The sequence below is a fragment of the Anomaloglossus baeobatrachus genome, chromosome 9, assembly GCF_048569485.1.
Source record: "Anomaloglossus baeobatrachus isolate aAnoBae1 chromosome 9, aAnoBae1.hap1, whole genome shotgun sequence".
Lineage (NCBI taxonomy): Eukaryota > Metazoa > Chordata > Amphibia > Anura > Aromobatidae > Anomaloglossus > Anomaloglossus baeobatrachus.
This window is the reverse complement of record NC_134361.1, coordinates 47,459,674-47,473,204: the sequence shown is the minus strand read 5'-3', so window position 1 is coordinate 47,473,204 and position 13,531 is coordinate 47,459,674. Positions and strand designations below refer to the sequence as shown.

Sequence of the window (13,531 nt, the reverse complement as noted above, 5' to 3'; positions counted from 1 at the left end):
GGTGTCCTAGAACAGCTGAAGGTCGATAAGACGCAACTCCTGGTAATTTATCAATCATGCAGACACAGGGAAGGAAACTTTATGGCTAGTATGAGGTGCTAGAGTTCATTTTATGCTTCGGCACCAGGTCATTAGATATTCTTCCCCTCCGCATCGCGGTGTATAAATGGCCATTGTTGTAGGTCAGTGTCAGCTGAGCAAGGGATTGCATGGACTGGGAGGGGGGGGGAGAAGGGGCTTAAAGAGGGGGAGATATGATTGAAAAAGCAACTAATGGACTAGGAGGGAACCAGGCACATGGTCAGCTACAGCTGGGAGGAAAGACCCAAGAAGTGAGGGGTGGAGGAACCCCACAGACAGCGACCCAGAGACATCACGCCAAAGGGGAGTGTGACCAGCACATGATCCATGGAGGGGGGCGCCGCAGACTCAAGGAAGAAGCAGACACTGGAAGAAGGTGGGAAAGGTAAGAGAATGCAAGACATGGGACAGGTGAGGGGCTCCCAGCAATCCTGGGAGACAGCAGTGCATGGAGGACACAGACGTGACAGCAATGAGAAGAAGGATCAGCTGCTGTAAAGCCCCCTGTGTCTCCCCTCACTCAGGAATGTGCCTCCATTCTTTTCACTGAGATCCTAGCAACCAGCGATTCTCTGCCCGCTGTAGTACTACAAATTGCAGCAAGCCTTGCAGTAATTAGTAAAGCACTGGTTGCATTCTGCTGGATTTGCCACATCTGCAGTATTCTGCTTCCTTTCCTCAGTATGCCCCAGACAAGCATTATGTGGCTTATAAGTCTCCTTACACAGACTTAGAGCTCCTTACCCATTAGTCTTCCCTCAGACAGGCAAGTAGCAGCCATGGGACCTTCCAGGAGGAGATATGGAAATGGAATATTCAGTGTTAATATATAGAACTTGCCAAAGGCATTACTGAGGATGTCCCAGAGGAGCATTGCGGGGCTCGTAAGTCTCCTTACACTTACTTTGAGTTTTGACTAATAGGTAAACAGCTCTAACAGGCATGTAGCGGTCATTGGACCTTCCAGGAGGAGCAGCTGAGGTTTCACTGTATTTGGAAATGGAATGTTCAGTGTTAATATATAGAACTTGTCAAGTCACAAGCTGCAAAATCCTGGCGTTACTGGGAATGCCCCAGAGGAGCATTGTATGGCTTATATGTCTCCTTAGAGCTCTTTAGATATTAGTCTTCCCTCAGACAGGAATGTAGCAGCCATTGGACCTTCAAGGAGGAGCAGCTGAGGGTTCAATGTATTTGGAAATGGAATATTCAGTGTTAATATATAGAACTTCTCAAGTCACAAGCTGCACCGTCCTGGCATTACTGGGGATGTCCCAGAGGAGCATTGTGTGGCTTATAAGTCCTCTTACACTTACTTAGAGCTCTTTACCTATTAGTCAAAACTCAAACAGACATGTAGTGGCCATTGGACCTTCCAGGAGGAGCAGCTGAGGGTTCACTGTATTTGGAAATGGAAAGTTGTTAATATATAGAGTGTTAATATATAGTTAATATACAGTGTATACTAATATATAGTTAATATAATAACTAATATATAGTTAATATACAGTGTTAATATATAGAACTTCTCAAGTCACAATCTGACACTGTCCTGGTGATACTGGGTTCCTGCCGTCATGTCTCCCGTAATTCCCTGTGTAGCAAATGGCATTTACTCATTGATGCAGATTTCCAAACTGAAATCTGTGGCATTTCTGCATAGAAAATCTGTGCTTATTTCTGCGCTTATTTATGCACTTTTTTGGAAAAGGAAAGAAAAAAAAAATGTCAGGAAGTTTTTAAAACTGCAGACTTAGGGTCCTCATTGAAATTAATGAATACAATTTACAACTTAAAAGGTTTCACTTTTTCTAACAGAAATTGACATCTTGGAATTAAAAAAAAAAAAATAAATAAATAATGGAAACAAAATCCAATTTATGCTGTGATTTTGCAACAAAAATAACACGAAATGTGGGTTAAAGTGTTAAAACTCCAACTTTGCTGATATTGTAAAATGCTTACGGTTGTAAAATCCACACCAGATACACAGGGTGTGAACACATTCCACATATTTACTCAACTTTCCCAAACCCTGAATGACAAAAGTCCCTTGTAGCGTAGTAATCCCCTCCACATTCTGGAGTTCAGAAAAAAGAAAATTCATGGTGCTGGGTAAGCGCTGCTCAAAGAGGTGATGAATGTATATGTAAGTGAAGATTTAATATAATTTTTCATATAAAGATAGAAGCCACAACGCGTTTCGGGGGCATTCCCTCCCCCTTCCTCAGGTAGCCCTCTTTTCTTTTCCCTCCACATTCTGGAACGGAATATTAAAGCGCAATTTGTATGGAATAATGTCGTCACAGCTATGAAGTATACCAATATGAGTCGCCCAAAAATACTGTGACCATAAAAAAAAGACACGGCTGCAGACGCACAGCACATAAAAAGGTCGTACAACTCTTCCTTGTAAGCTGAGAGTACTGTTAATTCCTTATAAGCATAGCTCAGCTGCTGCAGAACCTCTTTATAAATCTTTATTCACATCTGTGATTTTTCACATACAAAAAAAAAAAAAAAAAGCAAAAATCATTTTGGGTAATCAGTGCTGCATCTGATTTCCACCCATTTTTGGTCCGACCCTTGTGCCATCGGTTTTACTGGTATGTAAAAAAAAAAAAACAAAAAACAAAAAACTGAGGTTTTCCAAGCTTCTCTAAGAAATGGGCATAAGGATATGTTCACACAAGGCAATTTTTTTTCTGCAGTAAAACTGTAGCAAAACCTCAACTCGCAGGAAATAACGTGGTTTTAGTGCCGATTTTCTGTTTTTGTTTTTTTTTTTGCTGCGTTTTTACAGCATTTTTGCACTTTCTCATTGTTTTGTATGGGTGAAAACAAAAACGCTGAAAGAATGGACATGCTGATTCTTTCAAAAACGCTGATCACTATGTAAATTGCTTTGTTACCCTATATAACCCTATATAACCATGACCCTTTTTTTCCTACTGTTACCCCATTCAGACCTCCTGATTTTAACTTGCAAATTAATACAAACAATTGCAACAAATGCAGCAACAACCAGGAAAAAAATTGCAAGTGTTTGTGTATGAGATTTGTTTAATGATGAAAAAAATATGCAAAAAAATGCTGTGTGCGAACAGAGCTCTAAACTGCTTAAAAAGTTGCAAAGGTTTTGCATCTTTTGGCGTTTTGCCATCTTTTAGAAAAGTTGGCTGAGCTTGATTAAGAATGGTCAGCTGCGCCAGGTTTGATGCCACCAACTGGCGTATATTCGCACAGAGGTGCGCTCAGAGCCCCTGATGCTGCACGGCCGGCGAAACATGCACTGCATGAGCTTCTTAGTTCAGTTTTGCTTTTGGCTGTTATTTGCATCAAATTTATAAGTGTTTGATATATTGGCATACCTGATACTACTCTTCTCTCTAAAAAATATTACTTTTTTATTGTGTCTTGTCTCTCTTTTCATGACTTTTTGTTGACTCTTCCTCCTCCCCCGGCTTTCCGCGCAGCTGCCGCCATGGTGTCACACGTCCTGCTCTTTGCAGTCTCGTTCGCGGTCTTCCTTACGCAGATCGTACTTAGCAGACTGTCAGACTCGCTGCTGACGCTGGCGGACGCCGCTCACACACTCGCTCTTCTCATTGCTCTTTGTCCCAGTTTCATCCTTACTCACTTACCCTCATCCTTACCCGCACACGCCAGGGTCCGGCTCCCCGCTCTCTTCTCGCTACTCTCCCCGCTATTTCTTTCTTCCTTTTGTCTGTCTCTCACTCTAGGGTCGCTCGGACATCTCGTGAATCCGCACCACTCTCACCGTCCCGCTCTCATCTTTGTGGCCGGAGTCCTCGGTCTGTTGTTCAACTTTACTTATATGGCCGTTACTGGAACTTTCCAAGGTAAGGTTGGTTCTAGGAGATCATAATTGGGTGGGTATGGTACCTCGGTACAGTAGAGCCCCCCTGTACACACCAGACAGACGATAGTCTCCCCGGACTCACCTATAGGCTGGTGTCACACTTGCGAGTGACTCGTGCAAGGATCGCATCACATCACCCGGGCTGGCCGCCAGCTCTCCTGACAGGAGCATGCAGCTTCATGTATTTCTTTGCAGCCGACCTGCTCCTGTCCAGAGAGCCGGTGGCCGGTCCGGGCAGTGTAATTCGATCCTTGCGTGAGTCACTCGCAAGTGTCACTCCAGCTATAGCAGAGTGTTCCTGTGTTCTCTGAGAGTCGCTGCGAAAATCATCTGATGGGTCAAATTCAACATGCCACATCCATCTGTCCCTGACATCATGTGTCAGAAGCCACCATACACATTGGCCCGTTAGTCAATCCCCATTATATCAGCTGGTTTGGCCGAACTGTGGTGTAATATTTATGGGGGCCTTTATTTGTAGGATTTGAGACACTAAATGGCCAGATATACTCTGCTGAGCCTATACACCTTCAAAGCAGATCTGGCCCAAACATCATAGTACAAACTGTGCACATTATTAAATATATCTTAGACCTGTTGAGACTGGTGTGCTTACTTTGAAAATCCAAGTCAAAATGGTTCCGTAATCCAAAGGCTTGTCCACTTCATAATAACGTGAGCAAAGCGAAGCTCTAGCAACCATTTCAACTTGGATTATTAACGGAAGTACATCCGCCTCAACAGGACTAAGATGTATTAAAAAAATATTTTTGCAATTTGTCGTGCGAGAGCTGGTGACAGACTTGCTTTTACACCATTTGCTTCTGGAGTATCTGATTAGTTTCTGTGTTGATTTATCTAGTATATTTTTATAGAGGTGCTGTTTAGATACAGTGGTTAATTTTTTTTTTATCTGCCTCAGCCACCACTGGAGGGCGCTTACTGTATACTAGTATACATTTTAAAGGGAATCTGGCAGCAAGATCAACCCTCCTAAGCCGGCTATATGGGCATGTAGATCATAGGAAGCTGAATAAAATTATTTCTTGATATTTGGGATCCGATGTCTCATTCCAAAGAAATCCACTGTAATTATATAATCACACATAAAAACACACACAGTGTTTTTTCCAAAAATAACACACTGTCTTAAGCTATGTGCCCACGGGCGCTCGTACCTGCGGATGTATCTGCAGGTACGGCCGCATATTTCCCGCAGCTGCCCGCCGGCGCTGCGAGATTCCAGTGGAATAACTGCGGGAAACATGCGGACTTTCACGCGATTTACCTGCGGACGTCCTGGCCTCTATCTCCATAGTGGAGGGCCAGGATCTCCGCAAGTAAATCCGCATGAATAATTGACATGCAGTTAGGTGCGGCTGCGGGATTTCCGCAGCGTGGACACCGCACTCCCCATGTCCCATAGGATAACATGGGGAGTGAATTTACATGCTAAAACCTGCAGATTTATCTGTAAAATCCAGAAAAGTCCGCAGGTTTTCCACGGCAAAATCTGCAGTAAAAAGCTCCCGTGGGCACATAGTCTAATACTTTTTTTGCTCCCCCCAAAAAAAGCATTTCTTAATTTTGTAGGTCTTACTTTTGGAGAAACATGGTTGAGGGGTAAGTTCCCCCCCCCCCCAAAAAAAAACAGCCCCTCCCCCACTTCCCAGGAGACTCATACTTACCAGACCCAGACGTCTGTGTGGCTCCCAGGTCCTCCCTGTGATCTCCGGTGGGTGGTGCACACCACCCTCCCCTGCTGCTGGCTGAAATAAACACACACACACACACACACATACAGGGAATGATGGGAGGAATCACGTGTGTCCGCAGGTCCTGTTGCGGCAGGTCCTTGCACTCCACCACACAGCCTCTCAGGATTCTGCCAGCCAGAAGAGATCTGTGTCACTGGATGTGGGTGGTATGTGTGCGATCCGGTGTGTGTGTGTGTGTGTGTGTGAGATATCTGATTGTGTGATATCGGATGTGTGTGGGATGCCATCATGACAGGTCCTCTGCTGGGCGTCGGGTGAGTGTGATTGTGGGGTCTCCGCTGTCTATAATGAAGTGTCCTTCAGTATCTTTAATTTTTTTAGCTGTACGGACACTTCATTATTGATCCGCGTCTAGGGCTTATTTTCGGGGGAGGGCTTATAATTTAAGCCTTGCTCCAAAAATTGTGAAAATCCCTGCTAGGTCTTATTTTTGGAAAAACACGGTATATTAATTCTCAGGCAAATATATGTCCGGCCCATAGATCTTAACAACACATTTACACACATTTTATTTATTTATTTATATATAAATTGTGTATATATAAATATATATACACATATATACATACATAGTGTGCGTGTGCGTGTGCGTGTGTGAATATCTATGGGCCGGACATATATCTCCCTGAGAATCTGCTTCAGGGCTTGAAAAGATGAAACCAGTGCGAGACATGTAATGACTGATAGTCTGCATTTTAATCTTTTATGCATACATATGCTAACCATTTTGACTAGTCATTGTGGCGTGTACTTTTACTGAGAAGTCCAGCCTAGCCAGCATGTTTGCCAGGTTCCCTTTAGGCTGCTTTCACACCTCCGGTTTCTGCAATGCGGCACAATACGGCACTTTGCAGGAAAATCGCAACCGTTTTTTTTTGCTGCCGGTTGCTTTTTTTCTGCATAGACTTTAATTAGTGCCGCATGGGCTCGCGTTCGGTCCGGTTTTTGCCGCATGAGGCAGATTTAGCCGATGCGGCGGCCGGATGGAACGTTGCCTGGCACGTTTTTTCGTGCGGCAAAAAAAACCGCATCGCGCCGCATTCGGCCAATGCGGCGCAATTTTCAATGCATGCCTATGGCGGCCGGATGCGGCGCGATGCGGCAAAAACCGCATCCGGCCGCCGCATGCGGTTTTTGCCACTGCGCATGCTCAGTAGCATGCCGCAAGCGGCAAAAACCGGACGGGCCGCATGGGAAGAACTTATGCAAAGGATGCGGTGTTTTCACCGCATCCGTTGCATAGCTTGCACAGCCGGATTGAGCCGCAGAGCTCAAGCCGGATGTGTGAAAGTAGCCTTAGGCTTTCTCTAGGCTTGACCGCAGGCAGCTAGAGTTTGAGTCCGAGGCCAGATTTTCTGATACAACGCTCTACTTGCTATATAGTCTAGGGATTCACGCTCTTAGGTAGGCATTAGGTAGTGTTCACACAGGGAAAGGAAGTTTGCTCCAAACGTGCCGTTTTATTGCTTTCATAAAACCTCAAGGAATTCAAGACAAAACACAGTCTCCTCTGGGCACAGGGGGATAACCGCAAATAAACAGTTAATTCAGCAGGTACATTTATCAGTGCGGGCTCAGTCAGTTTTCCTAGAGCAGACTTTCCATCAAAAAGGGGGTACGGTCCTACCAGTCTCTGTGTCCCCGGCAGCTTCCAGCACCAAACAGGAGAATCCAAAACTGCCCACACACTGCGCTCTGCTCAATCTCCGTAGAAGAGTGAGAGGCCCAAAGTGAACACATGCCCTGGCCTTTAGTTAAAGCTAGCAGGTGTGTGTAATCAGCCCTGCAGTACTAGGATTTAACCCAGTCCTACCTGACGTTTCAACAAAAGATATATTATGAGAAAATATGGGCGAACCCGCAGATGTTCTGGTTTGGAGACTATAGCCCAACTTTGACACCGAACCCCTAATAAGTCTAAGGGACCCAAACCTTTAGGTGTTATAGAATGGTGTTAGTAAGGGCTAGGGAGATGTAAAAGGAATCAAAATGAGGATTAAAGCAGGACAATTACACTTATCGAGCTACCACACATAGCTGTCACACTGTTTCCGGGTCCACTCATTAAATCTCATGAATATTCACTGCTTCCCCGCCCACCCTCTGACAGTGTCTGTGATTGGTTGTCCTCACAGAAGGTGTCTGGGGCCTGAAGTGGAGTATAAAAATAAATGAAAAATTGGAAAAGCGGGGTAGGGTTCCCCGTATTTTGATACCTAGAGCAGATAAAGCAGACCGCTGATGACTGCAGCCTTCTTATAGCCTCGGCCATCTTTATGTAGAGCAACAATTCTTTTTTTCAGATCCTCAGGGAATTCTTTGCCATGAGGAGCCATGTTGAATTTCCAGTGACCAGTATGAGAGAGTGTGAGAGGGATAACACCAAATGTAACACACTGGCTCCCCATTCACACCTGAGACCTTGTAACGATTATATGTTACATGGCCCTGTACATTGCGGACCAGTTACATCTCTGAATGTTACATGTAAAGTCGTTGTCTGTGTTGTCACTTGCTTGTGTTCAATCATGTGACCGTATTTTCTCTTTTCTAAAACCAGGTCTGTGCCTAGCGGGACTGCAACGCTATCAGCCCCAGTGGTATCTGGTCCTACGGATGCTCTGCTCCCTTGCACCATCATCGCTCCTCCTCGCCAGCAGCTTGCTGCTTCACCTATTCAGTCACCCGGCCGTGCACTACCTGGATCCCGCTCTCTCCTTGCTTTCTATAGCAATCATGATTGCTTCAGTCTACTCCGACATCATCCAAAATAGCTGCATTCTCCTCCAAGCTGTGCCTCCCTCCGCTAAATTACAGAGGCTGAAGCAAGATCTAGACTCAATCTGTGGCCACTGTGGACATCATGAGCTTCATGTTTGGTCTCTTGCCCCAGACCATGGAGTGGCATCTCTTCACGTTCATTGTTCGGGGTTGGAGGAATACAAGACCATTGTAGCCCAGGCCAAAGTACTGTTTAAACATCATGGCATAAGAGAGCTGACCTTACAACCAGAGTTTGGTAGCCCAGGAACATGCTCTCTGGCTTGTGGTCCTACTTGTGCCCACCACTCCTGCTGCAGTTCTCCACATACATTATGTAATGATTTAGTCTTGGCCAACATCTGCACCTGAATGTAACGGCTGAGGTTCCCAGCTTGGTAATAGACGTTTGTGGAAACCTATGGAATGTGAAAAACTTGAACCCATAGAGTTGAGCATTAAGATTCGCAAGACACTGGATCAGTGGCCATGTCGGTAGTCTAATGGCCTCCAAAGACCTACAAACCTCCTACTAACTACAGCATTCATCACGCCTCTTTAGATTAGAAGGTCCCTGCAACGTAATGTGATGTCAATCATAACGTAAAGATGTTGCAAAGCTCTTGTCTGGTGAACCCTGGACCAGAACCATATGAAGCTACTACTTTTGGCATCCCCAGCACCTCTTCTGATTAGTAGTCCCCAGTCATTATGTTTGGGTGCAATGAACACATTGTCTAATAATCAGACATGGCGCTGGGGATGTGTAATGCTGGCGTCCCTGCGCTCCCCTCCTCCCGCAGGGTTGCGTGCTACTCACTGCCGCGGCCAGCTCTCACGTGTCCCAGTGTCTCTTCACTCCTCCACATGTACACTCCCTGCTTCCTCCTCCCAGGGCCTGAGAGGCACTGCGTACATAAGGCTCTCTCCCACTAGGGAAGGAGCCTGATCAACATGGTTAGTTAGCTAGTGTTTCTGTGCCCTAGCCAGCTAGTTTGTCAGGTCCCCTTGTACACTGTGCTTTTCTTGCAGTGCATTATTTCCCTGCCTGTTCATCCCGGCCATGCCTTCAGTCTCAGCTACCCTGGTAGTCCTTGCTACACCAGAGACTGTGCCTGTCTATCCCGACCATGCCTTCAGCCTCAGCTACCCCGGTCGTCCTTACTACACCACAAACTGTGCCTGTATCACGGCCATGCCTTCAGCCTCAGCTACCCCGGTAGTCCTTGCTACACCAGAGACTGTGCCTGTCTATCCCGGCCATGCCTTCAGCCTCAGCTACCCCGGTAGTCCTTGCTACACCAGAGACTGTGCCTGTCTATCCCGGCCGTGCCTTCAGCCTCAGCTACCTTGGTAGTCCTTGCTACACCAGAGACTGTGCCTGTCCAACCCAGCTGTACCTTCAGCCTCAGCTACCTTGGTAGTCCTTGCTACACCAGAGACTGTGCCTGTCTATCCCGGCCATGCCTTCAGCCTCAGCTACCCTGGTAGTCCTTGCTACACCAGAGACTGTGCAGGTCTATCCCGGCCGTGCCTTCAGCCTCAGCTACCTTGGTAGTCCTTGCTACACCAGAGACTGTGCCTGTCCAACCCAGCTGTACCTTCAGCCTCAACTACCTTGGTAGTCCTTGCTACACCAGAGACTGTGCCTGTCTATCCCGGCCATGCCTTCAGCCTCAGCTACCCTGGTAGTCCTTGTTACACCAGAGACTGTGCAGGTCTATCCCGGCCGTGCCTTCAGCCTCAGCTACCTTGGTAGTCCTTGCTACACCAGAGACTGTGCCTGTCCAACCCAGCTGTACCTTCAGCCTCAGCTACCTTGGTAGTCCTTGCTACACCAGAGACTGTGCCTGTCTATCCCGGCCATGCCTTCAGCCTCAGCTACCCTGGTAGTCCTTGCTACACCAGAGACTGTGCAGGTCTATCCCGGCCGTGCCTTCAGCCTCAGCTACTCCGGTAGTCCTTGCTAACCAGAGACTGTGCCAGTCCAACCCAGCTGTGCCTTAACTCTCAGCCACCCTGTGACCCTTGCTATACCAGTGACTGTGCCGGTCCATCCTGGCCGTGCCACCAGCCTTAACCGGTCTACTCTTGAGTCTGCCCTTGCCCTGGGCATCAGCTGCCACAATCCCGGTCTCTCTCCTCCCACGTAAAGGGTAAGCCTGGGGTCCCCCCTAAGGTCCAGTGGGTCGACTTTATCTTGCCACTTTACCATCTCCAGTACTGAGCGCGACAGGATGACACAGTAAGTAGGAAGTTCACCGTGCTCTAATCTAACAGCCATGAACTACCGGACATAGCTCAAACTTTTTTCCCCCCTAATCTGGAGTTTGCCGTCTGCCGCATGGGGTTTTTTTTTGCCTTCCTCTGGACCAACATCTTCAGTTCGGTCATGGGTTGAACTTGATAGACCCAAGTCAACCTTCAACCTTAAACACTAAGAAATTCTAATAACCAACCTTAACAAGGTCTGAAGAGCGACGTCCATTTTTCACAAGGACAATAGATCTTCACCCTCAAACCACACGCGTGTAACACAAAATGTTTTTTAAAAAATATGATTTTTAATATCTACATTAAAATTTAGTGCATTATCTGCTGCTTTTTTCCCCATTTTCAATTGCTACTTACAAGATCTCCGATATAAAACCCCATTTCCCAACACAAAACCACTTTGCAGCCATATTGTTAGATAGCATAGGGTAAATGAATAAAGTGCACCCCCATCATCCTCCCTCACCATGACCCCAGCATTGTACTGTGGTTTAGACTCGCCCAGTCCAATTTTTTTTGCCCAAAGGAAAGCTGTAGTGGGATGTTAATGCCATTACGATGGTGGATATACCATTATCTACATTATGATAAAAAATATATAATCTTCTAAGACCAAGCCAAGGTTGTCCAAAGCTCCTTCAGAATATCTCAAGTCAGATCTCAATTGGGGGTCCAAAATTCGAGTCCATTCATGAAAATTTAGTGTCTCCCGAGAGGTCAACACCCACCCATTCTGGAGTCTTCTGGGTATGCAACATCTGGGAAATGTCGCCCATGTTCCCCGGTGAGGGCAAGGCTGACACCCACCAGGCTGGCTGTGGCATCGTCGTCATGATCAGGCTGCACATTTTCAAAGTCGATTGATTCATTGTATCCTCCAGGAATCCACGACATCATGGTATTGAAGTTGCTAGTAGTATCTTCAATAAATGTCTCATGGAGCATGGGTTCATTGGTGCCCATCAGGTTCAAATGCATATAATCGAGCTCAGAGAAGGGTTCATGAATGGGAAATAAATCTTAAAAATACAATGAAAACAGACAAAAATATTAATAAAGTATATAAAATATATTCTGCAATAATATATACAGTTATATTGGCCTTACCATGTGAAGATCACTATAATAAAGAGTTATTCCCAACGTCAAAAGTTATCACCTATCAACACCTTGCAGATCCGTGGGGGCCTGACAGCTGAGACGCCAGAGATTTGAAAAACTGAACTCCAAAATACCCGATCAGAATGGAGAGAGGGCCACACATCTAAACCTTTATAGAGGACCTTTCACGGTTTATTTTTTTTCCTCCAATTGTTGCTGTTCCACTGATTTTGGAACAGTTTTTCTTTTTCTTCTACGACCCTCCGTTCCAAAGTTATGTCCCCTGGTAATAAAAGTGTAAATTTTCCCTTTAGCCGACTGGGCGTGTACCACAGAACTTTTGTTTTTTTTGATTGGCCAGAAGAAAAATCCCACGCCCACTGAGAAGTTTTGTGGTCTACGCCCAGTTGGTTGAAGGGAAAATTGGTCACTATTTCTGGAACAGAGGGGCACAGAAGAAAAAGAAAAAAACTGTTCCATAATCAATGGAGCAGAAGCAACTGGAAGAGGTGCTAAAATATCCAGTGAATGGTCTTCTTCAAGCGCTGTTCACATTTGTTCCACTGCAGCTTTCATCATATTTTTACAAAGCAGTGGGTAGTGCTATTTTATTTTTTTGTATAATGAGATGCCATGAAGGATGCTGGAGAACCCTATTGAAAGTCAACAGGGTCCATTGGGTGGGGTTGGTGTCTGCCATGTGGTGGATGTACAGTGTTACTGAACTAAGTTCCAAAACTGTAACCTCCTCAGCCCCCTCTAGTGGTGGCTGTAGGCAGAAAGAATAGGAATTAAAATGCTTGTCTTAATTTTCATCTGCAGGAGTGCACCGCTCCTCTTCCTACCGGCTTCGTGCTTGCCAGGAAGTGCTCTTGAAGATTGACTGTCCAGACCAAACAGCACGATTGCCCATCTGGTCTGAGCTCTGCGCTGCTGCGAGCAGATGCAGCTTTGTTTCTGCAGCATCGATGGTGTACAAAACTAAAGCTACATCTGAACCTGCCTGGATCGTGTGCTGCGGGGATGTATGCAGGGCTTACAAGCTCTCTAGAAAAGATTAGTGCTCATGATTATCTACCGCTGCAACGCTGCGAAAGTAACCGCTAACCAGGGACGTAACAGGGTGCAGGGGTTGTATTTGCACCAAGTCCATGGAGCCTAGAGGGTCCAAAAAATCCCTTTACCCTATATGAAAAGGCCAATGCTACTGAAGACTTGCCTTCATTAGGGCCCTGTTGGAGATTTTGCATTGAAGCCACTGCCGATAACCTAGACAATGAACATTCTAAAATAAAATCCCTTTATTCTGGAGAACAGAGAGGATTTTTATTCTTAATAATAATAATTAATTATTAATTATTAATTATTATTATTATTATTATTATTATTAATAATAATAATAATAATAATAATAATAATAATAAAAACTAATTAAAAAAAAAATTGCTTATATTCACAATACAAAAATGGCGCTTCAAACTTCCAAATATCAGGTGTCACCCACGGATAAGTTCTTACAACAAATGCCACATGACAAACACATAATGCCCCATTTCTGCCATAAAGTGAAATAAGATCTAACGGTTCGAAAAATTACATCAAAGTCAGTATGACTTCACAATAAAAGATAGAAAGGACAGAAAGGATTCCGTTA

The 13,531-nt window shown here is 45.4% G+C and overlaps 2 protein-coding genes across 4 annotated transcripts in view; one reads left to right on the top strand and one right to left on the bottom strand.

Moving 5' to 3' along the window:
* The first annotated feature begins 291 nt into the window (after positions 1–291).
* LOC142251149 (uncharacterized) lies at positions 292–11,299 on the top strand. Its single transcript, XM_075323679.1, has 3 exons — positions 292–466; positions 3,558–3,944; positions 8,303–11,299. The coding sequence occupies exons 1-3, from the start codon at positions 409–411 to the stop codon at positions 8,872–8,874; spliced, it is 1,017 nt and encodes a 338-aa protein (XP_075179794.1). The 5' UTR covers positions 292–408; the 3' UTR covers positions 8,875–11,299.
* Positions 11,014–13,531, bottom strand: part of RELB (RELB proto-oncogene, NF-kB subunit) — a 58,447-nt gene continuing 55,929 nt past the window's right edge. The window contains exon 11 of one of the 3 annotated variants that reach the window (XM_075323678.1): positions 11,014–11,795. In XM_075323678.1, the coding sequence (XP_075179793.1) occupies positions 11,494–11,795 (302 nt within the window). In that variant the 3' untranslated portion in view covers positions 11,014–11,493. The remainder of the gene's footprint in view (positions 11,796–13,531) is intronic. The other 2 variants (XM_075323675.1, XM_075323676.1) reach the window with 2 other exon arrangements.

Coding starts and splice junctions, on each gene's coding strand:
- LOC142251149 (XM_075323679.1), top strand. CDS start 409: ATGGAGGGGGGCGCCGCAGACTCAAGGAAGAAGCAGACACTGGAAGAA. Junction 467..3,557: donor ACTGGAAGAAGGTGGGAAAG/GTAAGAGAATGC, acceptor CTTTCCGCGCAG/CTGCCGCCATGGTGTCACAC. Junction 3,945..8,302: donor CGTTACTGGAACTTTCCAAG/GTAAGGTTGGTT, acceptor TTCTAAAACCAG/GTCTGTGCCTAGCGGGACTG.